General features: G+C 38.4%; 1 protein-coding gene across 3 annotated transcripts in view; it reads right to left on the bottom strand.

Annotated features, from left to right (window-relative positions):
- VPS41 (VPS41 subunit of HOPS complex) overlaps positions 1–15,704 on the bottom strand; it is a 162,283-nt gene that overhangs the window by 104,136 nt on the left and 42,443 nt on the right. For all 3 annotated transcript variants that reach the window (XM_045007071.1, XM_045007072.1, XM_045007073.1), the window contains one exon: positions 3,184–3,258. In XM_045007071.1, the coding sequence (XP_044863006.1) occupies positions 3,184–3,258 (75 nt within the window). The remainder of the gene's footprint in view (positions 1–3,183; positions 3,259–15,704) is intronic.

Below are 15,704 nucleotides of genomic sequence, written 5' to 3'. Positions count from 1 at the left end.
TTCGGTTGGTTTATGTCTGGGTTTCAAGTCTGAGACTCTAGCTCTAGAATGCTCACTGATACCAGGTCAAGTAGGCCTGGAAATATTTCATTGCTCTCCCTTGACTTCTATGACTAACTCAGGGCCAGTGTCCTTCCTCAGTCACAAAGGCTAGCCCAGTGCCAGGTTGAGGGTGGGAGAAGTAAAGAAAGAAAAATGGTGAAGAAAAATAAAGTGTATAATTTAGAGGAATACAGAAGTGACAGAGCAGCTCATCTCAAAGTCTTCCTTCAGAAAACGAATCATACGCCTCGACTCTGTGCAGATTGACTCATGTCCGGGGAAAATACATTCTTCACCTTATGCAAAAGATCTTTACCAGGGACTGCCTATAAGACTATACCTGTTCATTAATTAATAAAGAACACTCGAGGCACTGTAGCTGGTTCAAAATGTAGAAAGATTCTGTAGCTGGTTCAAAATTCATAGAGATTGTTCTTTGTTGCATTTTCTTTTATAGCTGAAGCAGATTCAACAGAATCAAATTTTTTGATAAATATGTTTATTGACTTTATCATCTGCATATATGTTTTGTACCTCCACAATCAGCAGTCAGGAGGAGGTGGCGCTCTATAAGTACTTTCTAGCCAGGTCTCCTGTAAAGGTTGGTGCTATGGGAAACTAGCTGAAGCTTGACTGACTCAGGAAACTAAGACTCAGGAAAACTAAGATGAATTTCCAGTTCTGCTACAGACTTCCTATGTGTCCTTGGGCAAGTCACTTTATCTCTCTGTGTCTCAGTTCCCCATATGTGAAATAGAGAAAACAATGATAAAAATTATTGCTAATTGTTATTGGGATAGAGCATAGGAGCCCCAGTGATGGACCAGGCTTCCATTATGACAAGCATTGTACAAACAAGCAACAAAAAGAAACTCCTTGCCTCAAAAAGCTTATTAAGTAAAAGACAAGGCAGACATCCCTTTGTCTGTCTTGTCTACTTAGCTATGATCCTGTAAACACTGTAAATTTTTGCACAGTGATAGTAGTCCTATTGAAGTCAATGAAACAACTCAGTGTGTGTAAAGTTAAGCATGTGTATAAGCCTTTGTAGGATCAGGAACTTGGATAGCAAAGCCTTCTGGGGAGGGACTATTTTCTCCTACGTGTATGAACAGCACCTAACTTTGGTTGAGGATTCTAAAAGCTACTGTCATAAAAATAAAATATTAATAATAGTTGTAGTTGTATTTTCCATACTGCCCCACTGCTGAGGGACAAGAGTAGTGTTAAGCAAAATGGTGAAAAAGAGGCAAAGCAAGTTGCATAGATTGTCTATGGTTTATTTTTTTCCTGCGCACACTGCATTATTCACCCTATTGTTCTTTGGATTCCTTTATAGATTAATTACTCTTCTGGGGACAAGCTCAAAAACTTTTGACTTCTGAAGCTTCCTAACCTTGGAAGTCTCCAGATGGACATCTCCCTGCTCAATGTGAAGAGATATAATGTTCCTGGTCTTCAAGAAGAAAAGTGTTCAATATAGCACGCATATTTCAACACTTAACTAGAAATGTGCCAGAATCAGAACTGGATTGTGAGACAGAGGCTTATACTGTCTTTTATGTGTTGCATAATTGTATCTGCCAATGAGCATTTGGAGTCACAGGAACAAAAGCTTGACCTAGATTCCTGGTTAAAACATAATTCATTTTCCAAAGTAATAAACATTTTCTAAATAAAGCCATGTCTTACAATGCACATTAGAAAATAATTATTTACCAAATATTCAGACTACAGTATGTGCATTTCTGTAGATTCCTAAAATTTAATTTACAATTATTGAAATTAATTTAGTGAACCACTTTTGTATGATTTGAGGCCGCATTATGTTATATTCTTATTTCAACTCTAATCCACAGACACATCACAGGAGTAATTACAACGGTGTATTATTTTTTCTTATCAAAAAAACATTCAAACCCAACAATACTAGCACAACATATATGATTACCTTTAAACAATTACTGACTCTTCCATTATCTTGCTTAGATTACATCACCCTTACTGAGTTTCTCACAGGCTGTAAAATTCCAAACACCTTTTTGATAGGCACTAGTATCCCAATTACTGGGTCAAGATACTAACATCAAGATATCTTTGAGAAACACTAGGCTTGGATATATAAACTGGCTCCATGCATGAGAAGCAAAACTCATTTTTTTAAGTAAATAGAAATTAAATGGGTTTGTTTCCTCTTTTTCCTATCACAAGAGCCAACATTAGTTTTAATTTACTGATCCTTAATGGATCAGCGGATTAGGATCACCAAACTCTGCCAAATTAGATTAGGGAAAACCATGTTATACTCAGTAAGTGAGATAGATATTAAGAACTGATTTTTAATGCACTGTGTCTCCTAGCAGTATTATTTTCAAGAAGTTTAAATACACCATGTGCATTAGAATTTTTTCACTGCAAACCAACATTAGAAGAGACTGCCACTGACTTAAAAAACAAACAAAAAAAAAGACATTCCTATAAGTGGAAAATCAATCACTAAAACCACTAAATGTCACAGCTCAACATTCCAGGGAAGCAATGATAATTGTTAGTTATACACTGTACGAATGATATATGTCCACAGTCTAGGAAGTAGGTGCCAGTTTTTTAGGACTGTACATATATTGATTTTGCATTTATTTAATGTGGCCATTGTAAGACACTTTATTCTTCTGATAAACTATGATTGCTTATCAAAAGATTCTATAATTCAAGAGAAACATTCATAACGTGTGAAAATGAAAACTAGCAGCCCACAGAAATCATGCCACAAAATCCAATTTTGTGGATTTATAGCAGAAAGACATTAAACTACTGTCTTGCAGGAGCAGCAGACTAGTCACTGAAGTATAACTGGCACAGCAGTAATGATTAAGGTGACATGTCCTCCTGCAACAGCTGTTAATCAGCTTAATACCGGTTACATTATTGACATTCTTGTAATTACTTTTCCTAAGGCACATTTGTGCAAAATATATTTGACTTTAATTATGAGTATTCATAGGTGAGCCCAATTCCTGAAATGGAAGATCAAATTACTTCTAACATGGGTATTTACTGCACTGATATCATGCGGACCCAAAGTTTAGTATACAAACACTGCCTGGTGCCTCTTTAAATATTTAGGTGGTTTAGTTGTACCTTGCCATCTTCTGAGCATATGCCCATATGTTCTCCACTTTCATCCAGGCTGATCTGATTTATCTTCACTGGGCTCTATAAAAAGAACATGTAAACTTTAAGAAAAAGTTGCATCAATGATCAAATACCTTGCTTCCCCCCACCCCTCAAGAATTTAAGCAATAAAAATCTCTCTAGTGTTTTAGTTACATGAGTTCAAGAAACAAAAAAAGGTCTTTCTATACCAGTGCTAAAATACATCTTTGTTTCTAGCCTTGTGCCTAACCCAGAAACCTGACATTTTTCCTAATTACCTACTGCAGGGACTTGGAGATGTATGTAAAATGCCATACCTGTACAACATACTCATTATGAGTCTCTCTTGGCATTGAGCACATTTTTAAGACTACTTGAAGAATGTTACATCATAAGACTTTTCAGTTGTTCCAGTTTGGTCCATGGTGGTAACAGCAATTATTTTCTCCCTATAAATCTCTGTTCTTTTCAGTTCTACCTTTCACACTATCTTCAAATACACAGCACCACTTTGTATGTAATTTAACAGAAGCATCTGCCCTTCCCTTCAGCAGTACTTGTTACATCATTTGAGTACAAATATTTACATCATACATATGCTCCAGAGTATTTCAATCCAACAAGTAAAGGCACATCTGACTATACTCAAGTATGTAAAACTTTATTGTGCACTATGCCAATCACAATCCCATGTACTGCCAAAGTTACAAATAAAACAAATGTCTCATTTCTTCTCTTGTCACTTGAGGATCTTCACCTACCATTTTCAAGATCCCTTACACGTTTTAAAAGACTTTGCAAAATTGTCATGAAAATTTAAAATAGCCCAAACACAAAATACACTCACTGAAACACTTACTATAATGCTGAAATTAATATAAAAATGAATTGTATATTCTACTCACTTGTGGGAGAGGGGGGGGAGGGACACCCTACCTCTTAGCAGTGTCTACACTAGATAAGGGAACCATCTGTAATTGCACTACCAGGATAGCAGTAATGTAGTGTGTCTAATGCCAGTCAAGCTATTTCAGATACAGTGTTGTTGTGTGTCCACACTTGCTGTTATAATTACACTGTCTTGTATCACAGTTCCTGGCTCAGCAGTCTAGAGGAGATATCTTAAGGCCTTCTGGGAGCCTTTGGGAAGCTTAAAGGAATTAGGAGGAAAAGGAATCAAACTCTGGGACATTCAGTTCACTGCCCCATCCCCAATTCTCCATTATTACCTTGGAAAGCACCTGCACACAGTATTTCTGGTTAGGTCAGCATTCCTATTGTAGGCTGCTCTAAGTAACCGCCTCAGATTCAATAACTTATCTATCCAGCTATGCATAGGTTGCTGCAAGCCCCTCTGCCTTCTAACTCCTGTGTGCATAGAAGACATGACCTTTGGTTTCATATATGTTCTGCAAAATACTACAGGCAAGCATCATAATTGCTACATTAATCACTAACATGGTCATTCAAGGAGAGTCATCTCCACTGTCAGCTCAGTCTCCCAGAAATTTCATCACTATTCTGTATCTGCTGAGTATAGAGCTGAATCAGTATCTCTCCAGATTTATGTAATCTGGGAATGGTTTCATTAAGGGATATGCAATGATTCACAATGGGGATAAACACACCATTAATGTCAATGTTGTCAGGTGAGATCAGAATCCCTTACTGCCTCCGTTTTCAAAAACTCTCGCATTATACCCTTTGCCTGCCTACTTCATGTACATGTCCACCAGCCATTTTGACCTGTGAAGGCCCACATCACCCATCTTTGAGGAGCACTCATTTCTATTAATATACAACTGGGCTAGGGATGGGAGGGGATACAGAATGGACAGATGGGTTCCATAAACAGCTTCAGCTAAGTTCAAGAATCCCAACTGTTTCAAAACCCTGAATGATCTCTGGCACGCTGGCCACCTTGAACACATCCTCCTGCAGCACACTATATATTGCAATACAAACTTCCACCATGTCACTCCCCATGGGCTTCCTAAACTGGTGCTCAAATCAATGAGCAACTATTCCAGGGAGCCAACTACCACTGGGCAAACTGCCACTATTTTCCACAGGGAGCTGGGCTCTCACTATGGTAGATTGGCACAGGAATGCTGGGGCTATCTCAGCACACAAAAAAGTCTCCTTCATCTTATATTATGCAGCCACTACCATTCATTGCAGGTCTCGATAACAACTTGGTCCCACCAGTGTTGTTGTGGTCCAGGCCCTAAGCAGTACTCCAGCTGGTGAAAGTTATCCTCAAATATCACACATAGCTGATTGTCCCAGGTGTGGGGACTGCAGAACCACTGCAGCAATCCTGTCAACTGCTGGCCTTGATCTCTGGCATTTTCACCAGTAAAGTAGGAACATCATCTCCTCTCTTAACTCAGCCATGAGATTGCTTTTCTAAACTTCTCTTGCTCAGCTAGCAGCGAGAGCAGTCATCTTTTCTTCTGTTTAAAGACAAGGCCTAAGAAATGCCACTTCAGGCCTCCTCCATGTTCTGTGCTACCCAGAAACATCTCTGGCTTGTTGGAAGTAGGTATTGAAGATTCAGTCCAGTGTGTTATGAAAGGGGCACATTTTCTGTCCTGAACTGGACCTACTGTTGTTATTGTCACAGCTTTCTTACAAAAGGACCTTCAATCCCCTTCTCTCTTTGATGCTAGAATACCCACCTTGGCCATTGTCAGGCACATGGTCATAGACTAAATTGTAATGAATGAATTCAGCTGTCCCAATATCCCTTCATCTTTATACATTGCCAAGTGTGCCTGCATGTCAGCCTCATGACAGCTGCCAGCACATGGCCTTCTCTTGGACATGCCACCAACAGATTCAGAGGCATCTGACATGTGAAAACAGCACATGACTGAGCCCCCACAGTGTGCACAGCTCTATTTGTACAGGTACGTATCTTCTCTCTGCAGTGGAGTCCAGAAAACATTCCAGATATGTTACATAAGCAGTGACAAGTGCATTGTGGTAAGGAAACAATTCTCTGCATAGCTACGGAATCAGCAATTTCCACCCACATGAGCATGGCACTGGTAGAATATGGTACGGTGGAGTATCACATGATAATTAGCTTTGCTCAAAGCAAACTGGTAGCTAAAACACTTGACACATTTGGGTGGATGCAAGGCATGCTGTCAAAGGCACGCTTAGAGGGCACCAAAGAGATGGCTAGCAAGCCAAATATCTTTAATGTAAGGGCGTGGTGTGAGTAGAAGTTTGCAAGGTAACTTTGCCAGCATTTAGACTCTTCTTTCACTTAGCAATTTTCTCCACATCTTCACATTTTTACACTGTGCTTTGGAGCCATTAACATATTAATATAAAAGTGAGGTTATGGTTAAAGATGTTATTGTGTAAAACCAGAATCTTATTACTCAACTTGCCGTGTGTGTGTGTGTGTGTGTGTCTTTTATGATCAGTTTGCTTTCATGACAAAAAAGTTATTGTTATTTGCACTACAGAGAGACTACAGCTACAGAAGATCAAAGTGGATGTAATCAAAATCAGATATACTTGCTGCTTGTCAACCAAACTGGCAGCTAAGTTTCAACTGTAAAGACATTATAACTGGCGATGATTCACAAAGGAGAAAGAATGTGGACTGATTTTTTAAAAAGCTCAAGTTAAATTTGTGGTGCCGGCCATTGGAAAATTCTCCTTACTTGAAATCTCAACAACACTAACCTGGAAGTCAGCGAGCGGGGATAAACACGGAACCTCAAAATGTTGTATTCTTTTTAAATAGTCACGTTTGACTATTAAACAAACTTCTTAAAATAAAGAATTACCCATAAGTTAAAAAAAAAAAAAGATATCCTACACAAGAAACTTGAGAGTCCAGAACCAAATAATCATCAAGGCTGCAATTGCCAAAGCTATGTTCTACCGGTCAACCATCCAAAACTTACCTAGAGTTACCTAGCACTTCAATTCAGACTAGATAGTGTTATCTAAACTGATGCACTTCTAAAAGTGACTCCAACTCATCTTTTTTTTAAATCAGAAGCCTTATAAACTGTATTAATGTACCAACAAACCATGGCTCAGTTTGCATTTAGCCATATTCATATTCTGTCAACAGTTTGTAGAGAATGTTGGTTTTTCAGCAAACAAGAAATGCACAAAGAAGTCGTACATTCCCCCCCCCCCCAGTCCTAAGTTTCTTCATTAGATTTTATAGTGGAGTAAAAAAAAGTCACAAATGTAAAAGACCAGGAAATAAAATAAAAACACTATATGCACACGTCTTTATTTACTCAGCCATCACTACACAGGTATAGCTGCCTTCCTTTATTTGTTTAAGCTTGATATCAACTGGTGCATGCAGCAGTTTTATTGGTCTGGCATTAATGACAGGTTTTTAAAGCAGAAAAGGAACAAACTCCCTATATAGAATCTGTCACCTTTACTCAACATAAAGGTTAAAGAGGAGGAGCTAGTCAATGGTAGGAAATATACATTTATTCATTAGCTTATTAAAATGTGAAAGAAAGATTGGACTACCCAGTGGGATCTGCAGTATTTTTTTTTAAGTGGATGGATATCAAAGGCGAAGAAAATTAAACTAGTAATTTATGAGCTGCTTTTTATTTTTATAAATCCAAACATTATAAGGAATGGAAGCAAGGTTCAAATCCAAAAATTAATACTATCAGTATTCTTCAGTGAATAGTTATGGTGATGCTCGGGCCCTACACCGCAAACATACTGGACACAATGTTTTGAAGTATGACAGATAATAAGTGTTTGCAGAATCAGGTCCTTAGGTTCTGAACCCTTTGGTACAGGAACCATGATTTATTTGTTAGTGAAACTTATGGTACTATATAAATGATGTTAAACCAAATATTTAAAAACATGGAACAAAAGCAGTGTGCTTTAACTCTGGCAGGAAGGAGGATCCACTCCAGTTATGAAGGACTCGACTGAAATGATTAACCTCAGAACAAAATCAGAATTTCATAAAGAAAGTGTGCTAGTTGCCGTGCAGGAAGGGGAAGTGTCTTCAGCTGAATTTCCATTAGCTGCAGTTTTCTTTCTGATGGAGACATGTTTGGAATGCTGGACAATGTAAGTAAGTTTGACTGTTCAAAATCAATAATGCCAAGCTGACACTATGGAACAAAAAAAATGTTACCTTAATGGGAAAAAAAAATGTTTAGGGGAAGGAAAAAAAGACCAGTGAGCATCTTCTATATAATACAGGCTTTTGCAAAACCCTAAATTTGAAGGAAAGGAAGTCAAGTAACTGCCAACAAATGCTCCTCATGTGATAATCAATTACCTAATGTAAAATGCCTGAAATAAACACACTTAGTATGGATTATGTCAGCTCTTCAATTAGGAATAAATTCACGGCCATTCAGAAAGCATCTTTTAATTGTGTTCTTTGTGGCAACTCCTTCTCCCTTGACACTCATCATCATCCCACCTTATACTATCAGTCCCCCAATGGTGAACCTGAGAAATCAATCTGCTAATGTATAATTTGTAAAGCTCCCCTGACTAACAAATGGATAATTGATTCTTTCACAAATGCTGCATCCCCATGGATATGAAGTGGAATGAATAAAAAACATAAGACTGGCTTTCACTTGAATTCTGTGAGACATGCAATATTTACAAGCGAGAACCTAAACGTTTTAATAGTTGTCTGTGGCTTCATGCATTTTAGCCACGGGTAGTGAGCAAGCAATACACACATTATGGGTGTGAAAAGCAATCTAGTGTTCGATCATACTTATGGAAAAGTAAAATGAGCTTTAAGAGGCCCCCATTGATAATACACCAGAGATAAGCAGCATTTCCATTCAGTCTTTAAAAAGACTTTTCTTAAGCCATTCATAGCTTAACAAAAACACAACCTAACCCAAGGTTCAGTACCATATAAACACTTCCAAAAGAAAAGTATTCATAGTTCTTTCTGCAATGCAAGATGATTATCATTTCTGGGTCCAAGCATCAACTGCGGTGCTAACACAAGACCATTACACAGGCAAGAAAAAAAAAAACAAAAAACCCCAAAACTGTCAGTTCCTGTATCCACAGCCAACTCTCAACTACTTGCTGAGATTTAATCTTCAAAAACAAAATCCATGTGTCTCCTGCTGGTGCCTTTTGATTATTTTAATAGTTTATATCTGCGCCCATCACCATGACATTAGGATGCATATATAATACCAAATATGCATACATTTCCTGCAATTTACAGAAATCCTAATTCTCAATCTGGTAACCGCCAGCCCACTTTCACACTGTAAGCTCTTTGGGATAGCAACCATTATTGACTATGTGTTGTAATAGTTTCCAAACTTGGTTGAGGCCTGTAGGCACTAGCACAATGTAAATGATTAATGAGGAACCCCTCTCTCCCCCCAGCCCCAAAATGCCTCTGTAGTTATGATGCCATCAAGCAAAGCCCTGTCCAGAAATACAAACCTTGTGCACTCAGGATGAAAAAGCTAGCTCTGGCAGGGCATTTCATGGTACTGCCTTGGTTTCCCCATTCATAAAGGAGACTGATATGCACTTCAACTAGTGCGTTGTAAAGATTAGTTAGTTCATGCCTGTAAGAAGCTTAAACATAAATATGGCTGCATAAGTTCTTTCTACTGGTGAGTTTTTACAAAACTACGCAACCTCAATGGGGAGTGACAGAAGGAATCTCATTAAATCTACCTTGTCAGAAAGCTCTCTCCTTTTGGGTGCCTTTCCAGGTTGTGAAGTGATGGTGGAGGAGAAAAGGGAGGAAATCTGGACGTCTCTCTCACCATTCCAAGAAATAGACCAACCACCCCGTGTGTTAAAGTGAGAAATAATACTTCCCCCCCAGATCAGTATTTAATCCCAGAGTTTGGAATGTTGTCAACTATTTCTAAGTAAGTTGAGCTGAACCCAAGGATGTACTCCTACCACCCAAATATCTTGTACTGAAAATCTTGTGTTAGAAGAAGAAGAAGAAGAAGAAAAATCCAAAGCCATGCATTTTATATACCCACACTGAAGTCTTGACGCACTGGGCTATCTAGAGCAAATCTTTCGTAGCTAGAGTATCATTGACTTCTGTGACTCTGCACAGGAACAAGCAACCACACTAGTGAATCCTGATGCCACATCAGGACTTAAGTATAGTTTACAGAAAAGGGAGAACCTTGCATTCAATCTATAAATCGATCGATTGATAGAATCTGAGAAACTTCATGCTGTGGCATGAACTTTGAAATATGAGGATTACAAATAGAAGCAGTTCTTCACTGGTAGAAAGTAGTATGTTGAATTTTTCAGATTCAAATTTTAATCTGAAATAAATGTATTAAACCCATATCCAATAATTTTGGTATTAAGGTATTGTAAAAAAGTGAGAATATTTGCTCAAGTGCATTTCTTGTAAAGTTCTTGCATCTTCATTCTCCAAATAAAAACTCAGAAATTGTATTGCGAGAAGGAAAAAAGGAGTAGCAATGTTTGGGGCTTTGAATAACTCAACATAAGCCATTATTTCTTCTGCAGGGAGGGGAATTATCTGCAGACAGAGGGAGAAAAAGATCATGAACGTTTGTCTAAATCTAAGAGCGAGGATGAATAGGAAAATGTTTGTCTAAATCTCAGTATGGGTTAGGGGAGAGTGAGACAGATGGGAAAACCTATGGTGATTTCAATATTTTCCATTTCAGTGAATTCCTTAAAATTTTGTTTGTCAACCATGAGCACAAAAAACTATCCAAAGAAAAATTAACAAGGACTCTCTCTAAATCTGGAGCAGATTTAGATAATCAGTATGTCTGCCTAGGCATGACAAAACATGGCACTACTGTCAGAAATAAATCTACTTGGAGAGCCCGATGCTTGATTTCTAGCAGAGTTTGGCTTCTGTCTTATTTCTGACAGATCCAAAATGAAGTCTTTCATCTCTTATAACACTGATGGCCTTAGACCCATGTGACTTATACAATTGCATAGAGCCACATCCTCCCAGAAGCCCTGCGTCAAATAAAGACATCCAACTTATAAGCCCTGATTTCCCATCCATGGTCTAAACTTTGGTGCCACCAGGTTGATTCAAAGATTAAATCCACTAAATCTAACTCTACTTCTTGGCTATCCTATTTATTATACAGAGAAGTCCCCAGAGGAAGCAAGGCCTCACAAACAGAGGTGTGATAAGGGGATGAGAGGCTTTGGTAACATCTGAGTGGAAGTTACTGGCTATCAAGGATATGAGCAGGTAAGATGACACAATACAGAGCAGGTGGTTATAAATTCTTAGAAGTTAGGAACAGTCCTGAATCTGCTTTCTTCTAATTATTTTCATTAGACTAATGCAGTGGTTCCCAAACTGGGGTTCATGAACCCCTGGGGGTTCACAAAATGTTACAGGAGGTTCTCAGGAAAAAATTCCGGAATGGCAGATGGAGCTGTCCCTAGGAACTCAGGGCAACATGGGGCCAGCAGCCCAGAGCCCCTGGACTTCCAAGAGCTAAGCAGATCAAAGCAAGCATATCACACTGAGAGGAGATTTAAACTTCAAGACTCCTTATAAGAAATGGAAAGGGAGGAGGATATTTTTTGCTGTTTTTAAAAATAAGCAGCTAGTACTGTCTTTAAAAATATTATGAAGAACAAGTTTAAGCTTTGTTGTAACCTGCGTTGTTTGCCTGGACTGCTCAAGACCTGAATGCTTGTGTAGGAGGAACTCTTTGAGTTGGCTTCTTAAATACTTTCATGCTGGTTTCACATGATACTCCTTGATGAAACATAGGAGCCTTGTCTTATAACAGGCTTAATCAAAGTGAACAAGCTACGAAAGTGAGATCTTGGAAGAGTGTTGCCGTTTTCATAATGTAATAAAAATACTGTAATGATAAATCATAATAAATAGTGTGTAATAAGCATGTCATAAAAACAAATTTTATATTTCCAAGATCACTGCTTTTATAATTTATACTCAGGTAAAGGAGAAAATCCCTGGCAATATCCATTTTTAGGAGGGGGTTCGCGAGACTTGATGGTTTAGTGAAACGGGTTCACAGGTTGTTAAAGTTTGGGAACTACTGGACTAATAGTATTCCACTATGGTCAGCTTTAGTAAGTATTCATCTCAGAATGTTAATTTCCTGATCTGCTCTTGAATTAAGAACTGCACTTTGAGAACTAGCCAAAGCTCAGCTTTAATACCTCTGAGGATGACTGAAGTTACTTGGAGAAATGGGCTAATGATTACGTTTGCAATCCTTATCCCATTAAAGTATTCCATAGAACTGTGTAGCATTTTACTGCGAGGGGTGGAAAGTGTGAGAAGTCCCATGAATCACAGTTTATCCATAATTTGAGAAGTAACTGATGGTAGAGGTCAAAGTGCACATCACAGTGCAGAATTTTTCTCCTGCTATTATTTTTGGGTGCTCTGACTAGTCTAGTTTTAAAATGTCACCAAGTAATGGAGCTTCTACTCCTTTCCTTAGTAGACTGTGCAATCTCTTGCCAATTTTGCTACTCTGAAGGTTTTCAAGTGTATCTACTCTTTCCCCTTGTTTGGCCAAAGGAAAGTAGAAAGAACTCCCTTACAGAGCTTGCCTTCCCTTCTTATGGATCATTTCAGCAACACAAGACACTCATCTCTCCCTAAACCCACCTCAGAAACTGCATCACTTGTACCTAATCCCAGCTCAGAGCATACAAGAAAAACTAGATTTTTTTTTCTATTATTGTTTCTGTTATTCTCCATCATTGGAGATTTTTAAGAGCAGGTTAGACAAACACCTGTCAGGAATGGTCTAGATAATTAGTCCTGCCACAAGTGCAGGGGACTGGTGTAGATGACCTCTTGAAGTCCCTTCCAATTCTATGATTCTATGAAAAAGCAGTTAAAAACAGAAGGACTAGATAGAAAATCCTCCCCCTTCCCAATTTCTTAAAAAAAACACATTAGAAACTGGAGGTCTGGGGAAATGAGTTTGAAATATTTCTAAGTTTTAAATGTCTGAACCACTGGAAGAATCAACAACAGGCTTAGTACTAGTTCCCTGATATTTTATATCGTTTTCACTAGCTAGTTGATAGTGATTGGAGGTACAAGAGAGAAAGATACCTTTTCCTGATCAGACTGTAAAAATGTGCCAAAATAACAAGAGGACGTGTTATTTTTGGAAGTCCACATTTGAGGAAGGAGAATAGCTATGCTGCCTCCCACAAAATGCAGAATGACAACAGAAATACATTTTTGTCAGACATGGATCTCTGATAAACAGGATAAAACACACAAAATATTAAAATAGAAGCTTCAACACCCACCTTTAAAAAAAAATCAAAATAAAGTCCCTGGAAAGCAAAGACTATTTCGTGCCATTAGAGCTATCCACAGAGAATTTTGGCCAGAGCCTGAAAAGTGCCGCGCACCTCCTGTGAAGTGCTGAGTGCCCTCAAATCTAACCAACCTGAGTGGGACTTGAGGATGTTCCGCACCTCACAGGACAGGAGACAGATTGAAACCATAGTTTAGCTAGCTCAGATTTTCCAAGAGTTAGTGACATATGAACTGGAGGTTAGAGAGGGTGCAGCGTTGCACTGACATTGCCAACTACACAGAGGGCTTCAAGACCTTCACCAACAGGAAGTTTTGAGACCCAGCAAAGAAAAAGAAACAAACAAATCTCTAATGTAACCTTAAAATATAGGAGGATAGATTTAAGGAGGACTATCTGTGTAAGTCATTTTCTAAAGGTGAATTGCAGATTAGGAGCCTGCTCCAACGGTCACAGAAGTCAATGAGAGTCATAAATACTGGATCAGGCAGAAGCAGATCTACTATACAGAAATGAGGTCTCTCTCTTAACTGAAAGGAAAATAAATAGAAATCCTCCTGATGTATTTCAAAATAAAAAATATCCAAGCATTGGGGCAATACAACCTGAAGCTCAGGTCACTGGATACAAATAAAATGCAATTTCCCATGTATATTTTCAGTTATTGGCAGTTAGATATTTGCACAAATGAGCACTGAAAGGACACATGTGAAAACAAATCTCAAGCTTCCTGCTTGTTGAGTCCATAGGAATTCTACATTGTTTGCTCGCCAGAAGACCAATTCTGGAGTTTCCTTTGGTTTGCAGTCATATCTGAAAAGCACAGACCATGTCTGGCAGAGAGATCCTAAGTGATAATCAACCCACATTTCTCATTCTCAGAAGGATCCTAAGCTGAATATGCAAACCAAAAAGGTGGTGAAGAATGAGAGAGCACTCACATGAGAAGAGACTCTGAATGGCGCACTGTAGCCTACTGTATGTGGCATACCATATGCAATATCTTAACTGTGACAGAGAAAACTAAATATAAAGCTGAATTGATCTCAAACAATTTCTCCAATGCATTTACATACATATGCAGCTATTTCAATATCAGGCATAGTAGGGAAAGGATCTCCACTATACTTTATTTAACATTGACAAACCACAAAAACTCATTCTCCATTTGTTTCCCCCTTCCCCACCCCACATATGTATCATCTATTTTTCTATCTTCAAAACTCCAGTGTCATACAATGCCTGCTTACTTTTAGTAATCCATACAAGCTGGTCTGTAGTTTTGAGACAAAGGATTGCATTTCTGAGTAGTGAAATGCGAAGATACAGAGTTCCAAAACTTTTCTCTCCTCTTTATTTCCCGGTGGGAGGTATTAGTCAACTCCTGAGTGCCACAGTCAAGGACTAATTTGAAAGTAACTACTGTTGCTGTACAAGTCATGTTTAGGGCATAAACTCAAACAATTCAGATTGTTCTTAGGTGTTAAGTTCTATTGGGGCTACAATAAGAAACAACTATATACCCTGTCATGTGTTTTTAAATAAATAAGTCGTCTTCCAGAAGGGAAACTGTATTAGATCAACAATACCTTACCTCCTGTGGGAATAACATTTTAGTTTTTCCTTCATGTTTCGTTCATTGTGTTATGTCCCTGTTATGTCATTATTCTTATTCTTAAAAGAACAGCCTTTTTTTTTTTTTTTAAATGGGGCTTCATGTCACCTTAGATAACAAGCACTGTCCTCCAGGAAGGATTCAGTTGATTTTTACTTTCTAACTAGAAAAAACAGTTCCTAATGCAAATAATATTTTATTAATGCCAGAACTCTGAATAATTCTGACTAGGCACACAGGACCCTGCCTTATCTTGGCAGGAAAATGGCTGTCTCCAATATAAGATGCAGTTTAACAAAAGGAAAACAGCTCTGGAAATCAGCAATATACTAGCTTCTTAAGAACCTATCCTGTCCAAATCCTCCCTATGCTTTTAAAGGTTGTTAGGATTTTGAAAACGCGCATCTATGTAATAAGTATTCTCTTTGCTAAAAGACAGCATTGAGAGAGTCCTAACACTGCTGAACTCCTACTACAGCAAATGCTGTAGCTAGACTATTCAACTGGCCCGGTGGTCCAGCAGCACATAGATGGAGCTCAGGCAGGGGAGGTGCACTCTGTTTGGGGGT

This window comes from Mauremys mutica, chromosome 2, assembly GCF_020497125.1.
Source record: "Mauremys mutica isolate MM-2020 ecotype Southern chromosome 2, ASM2049712v1, whole genome shotgun sequence".
NCBI lineage: Eukaryota > Metazoa > Chordata > Testudines > Geoemydidae > Mauremys > Mauremys mutica.
Note: the sequence above shows the minus strand (reverse complement) of the source record. Positions and strands in the feature narration are given on the sequence as shown.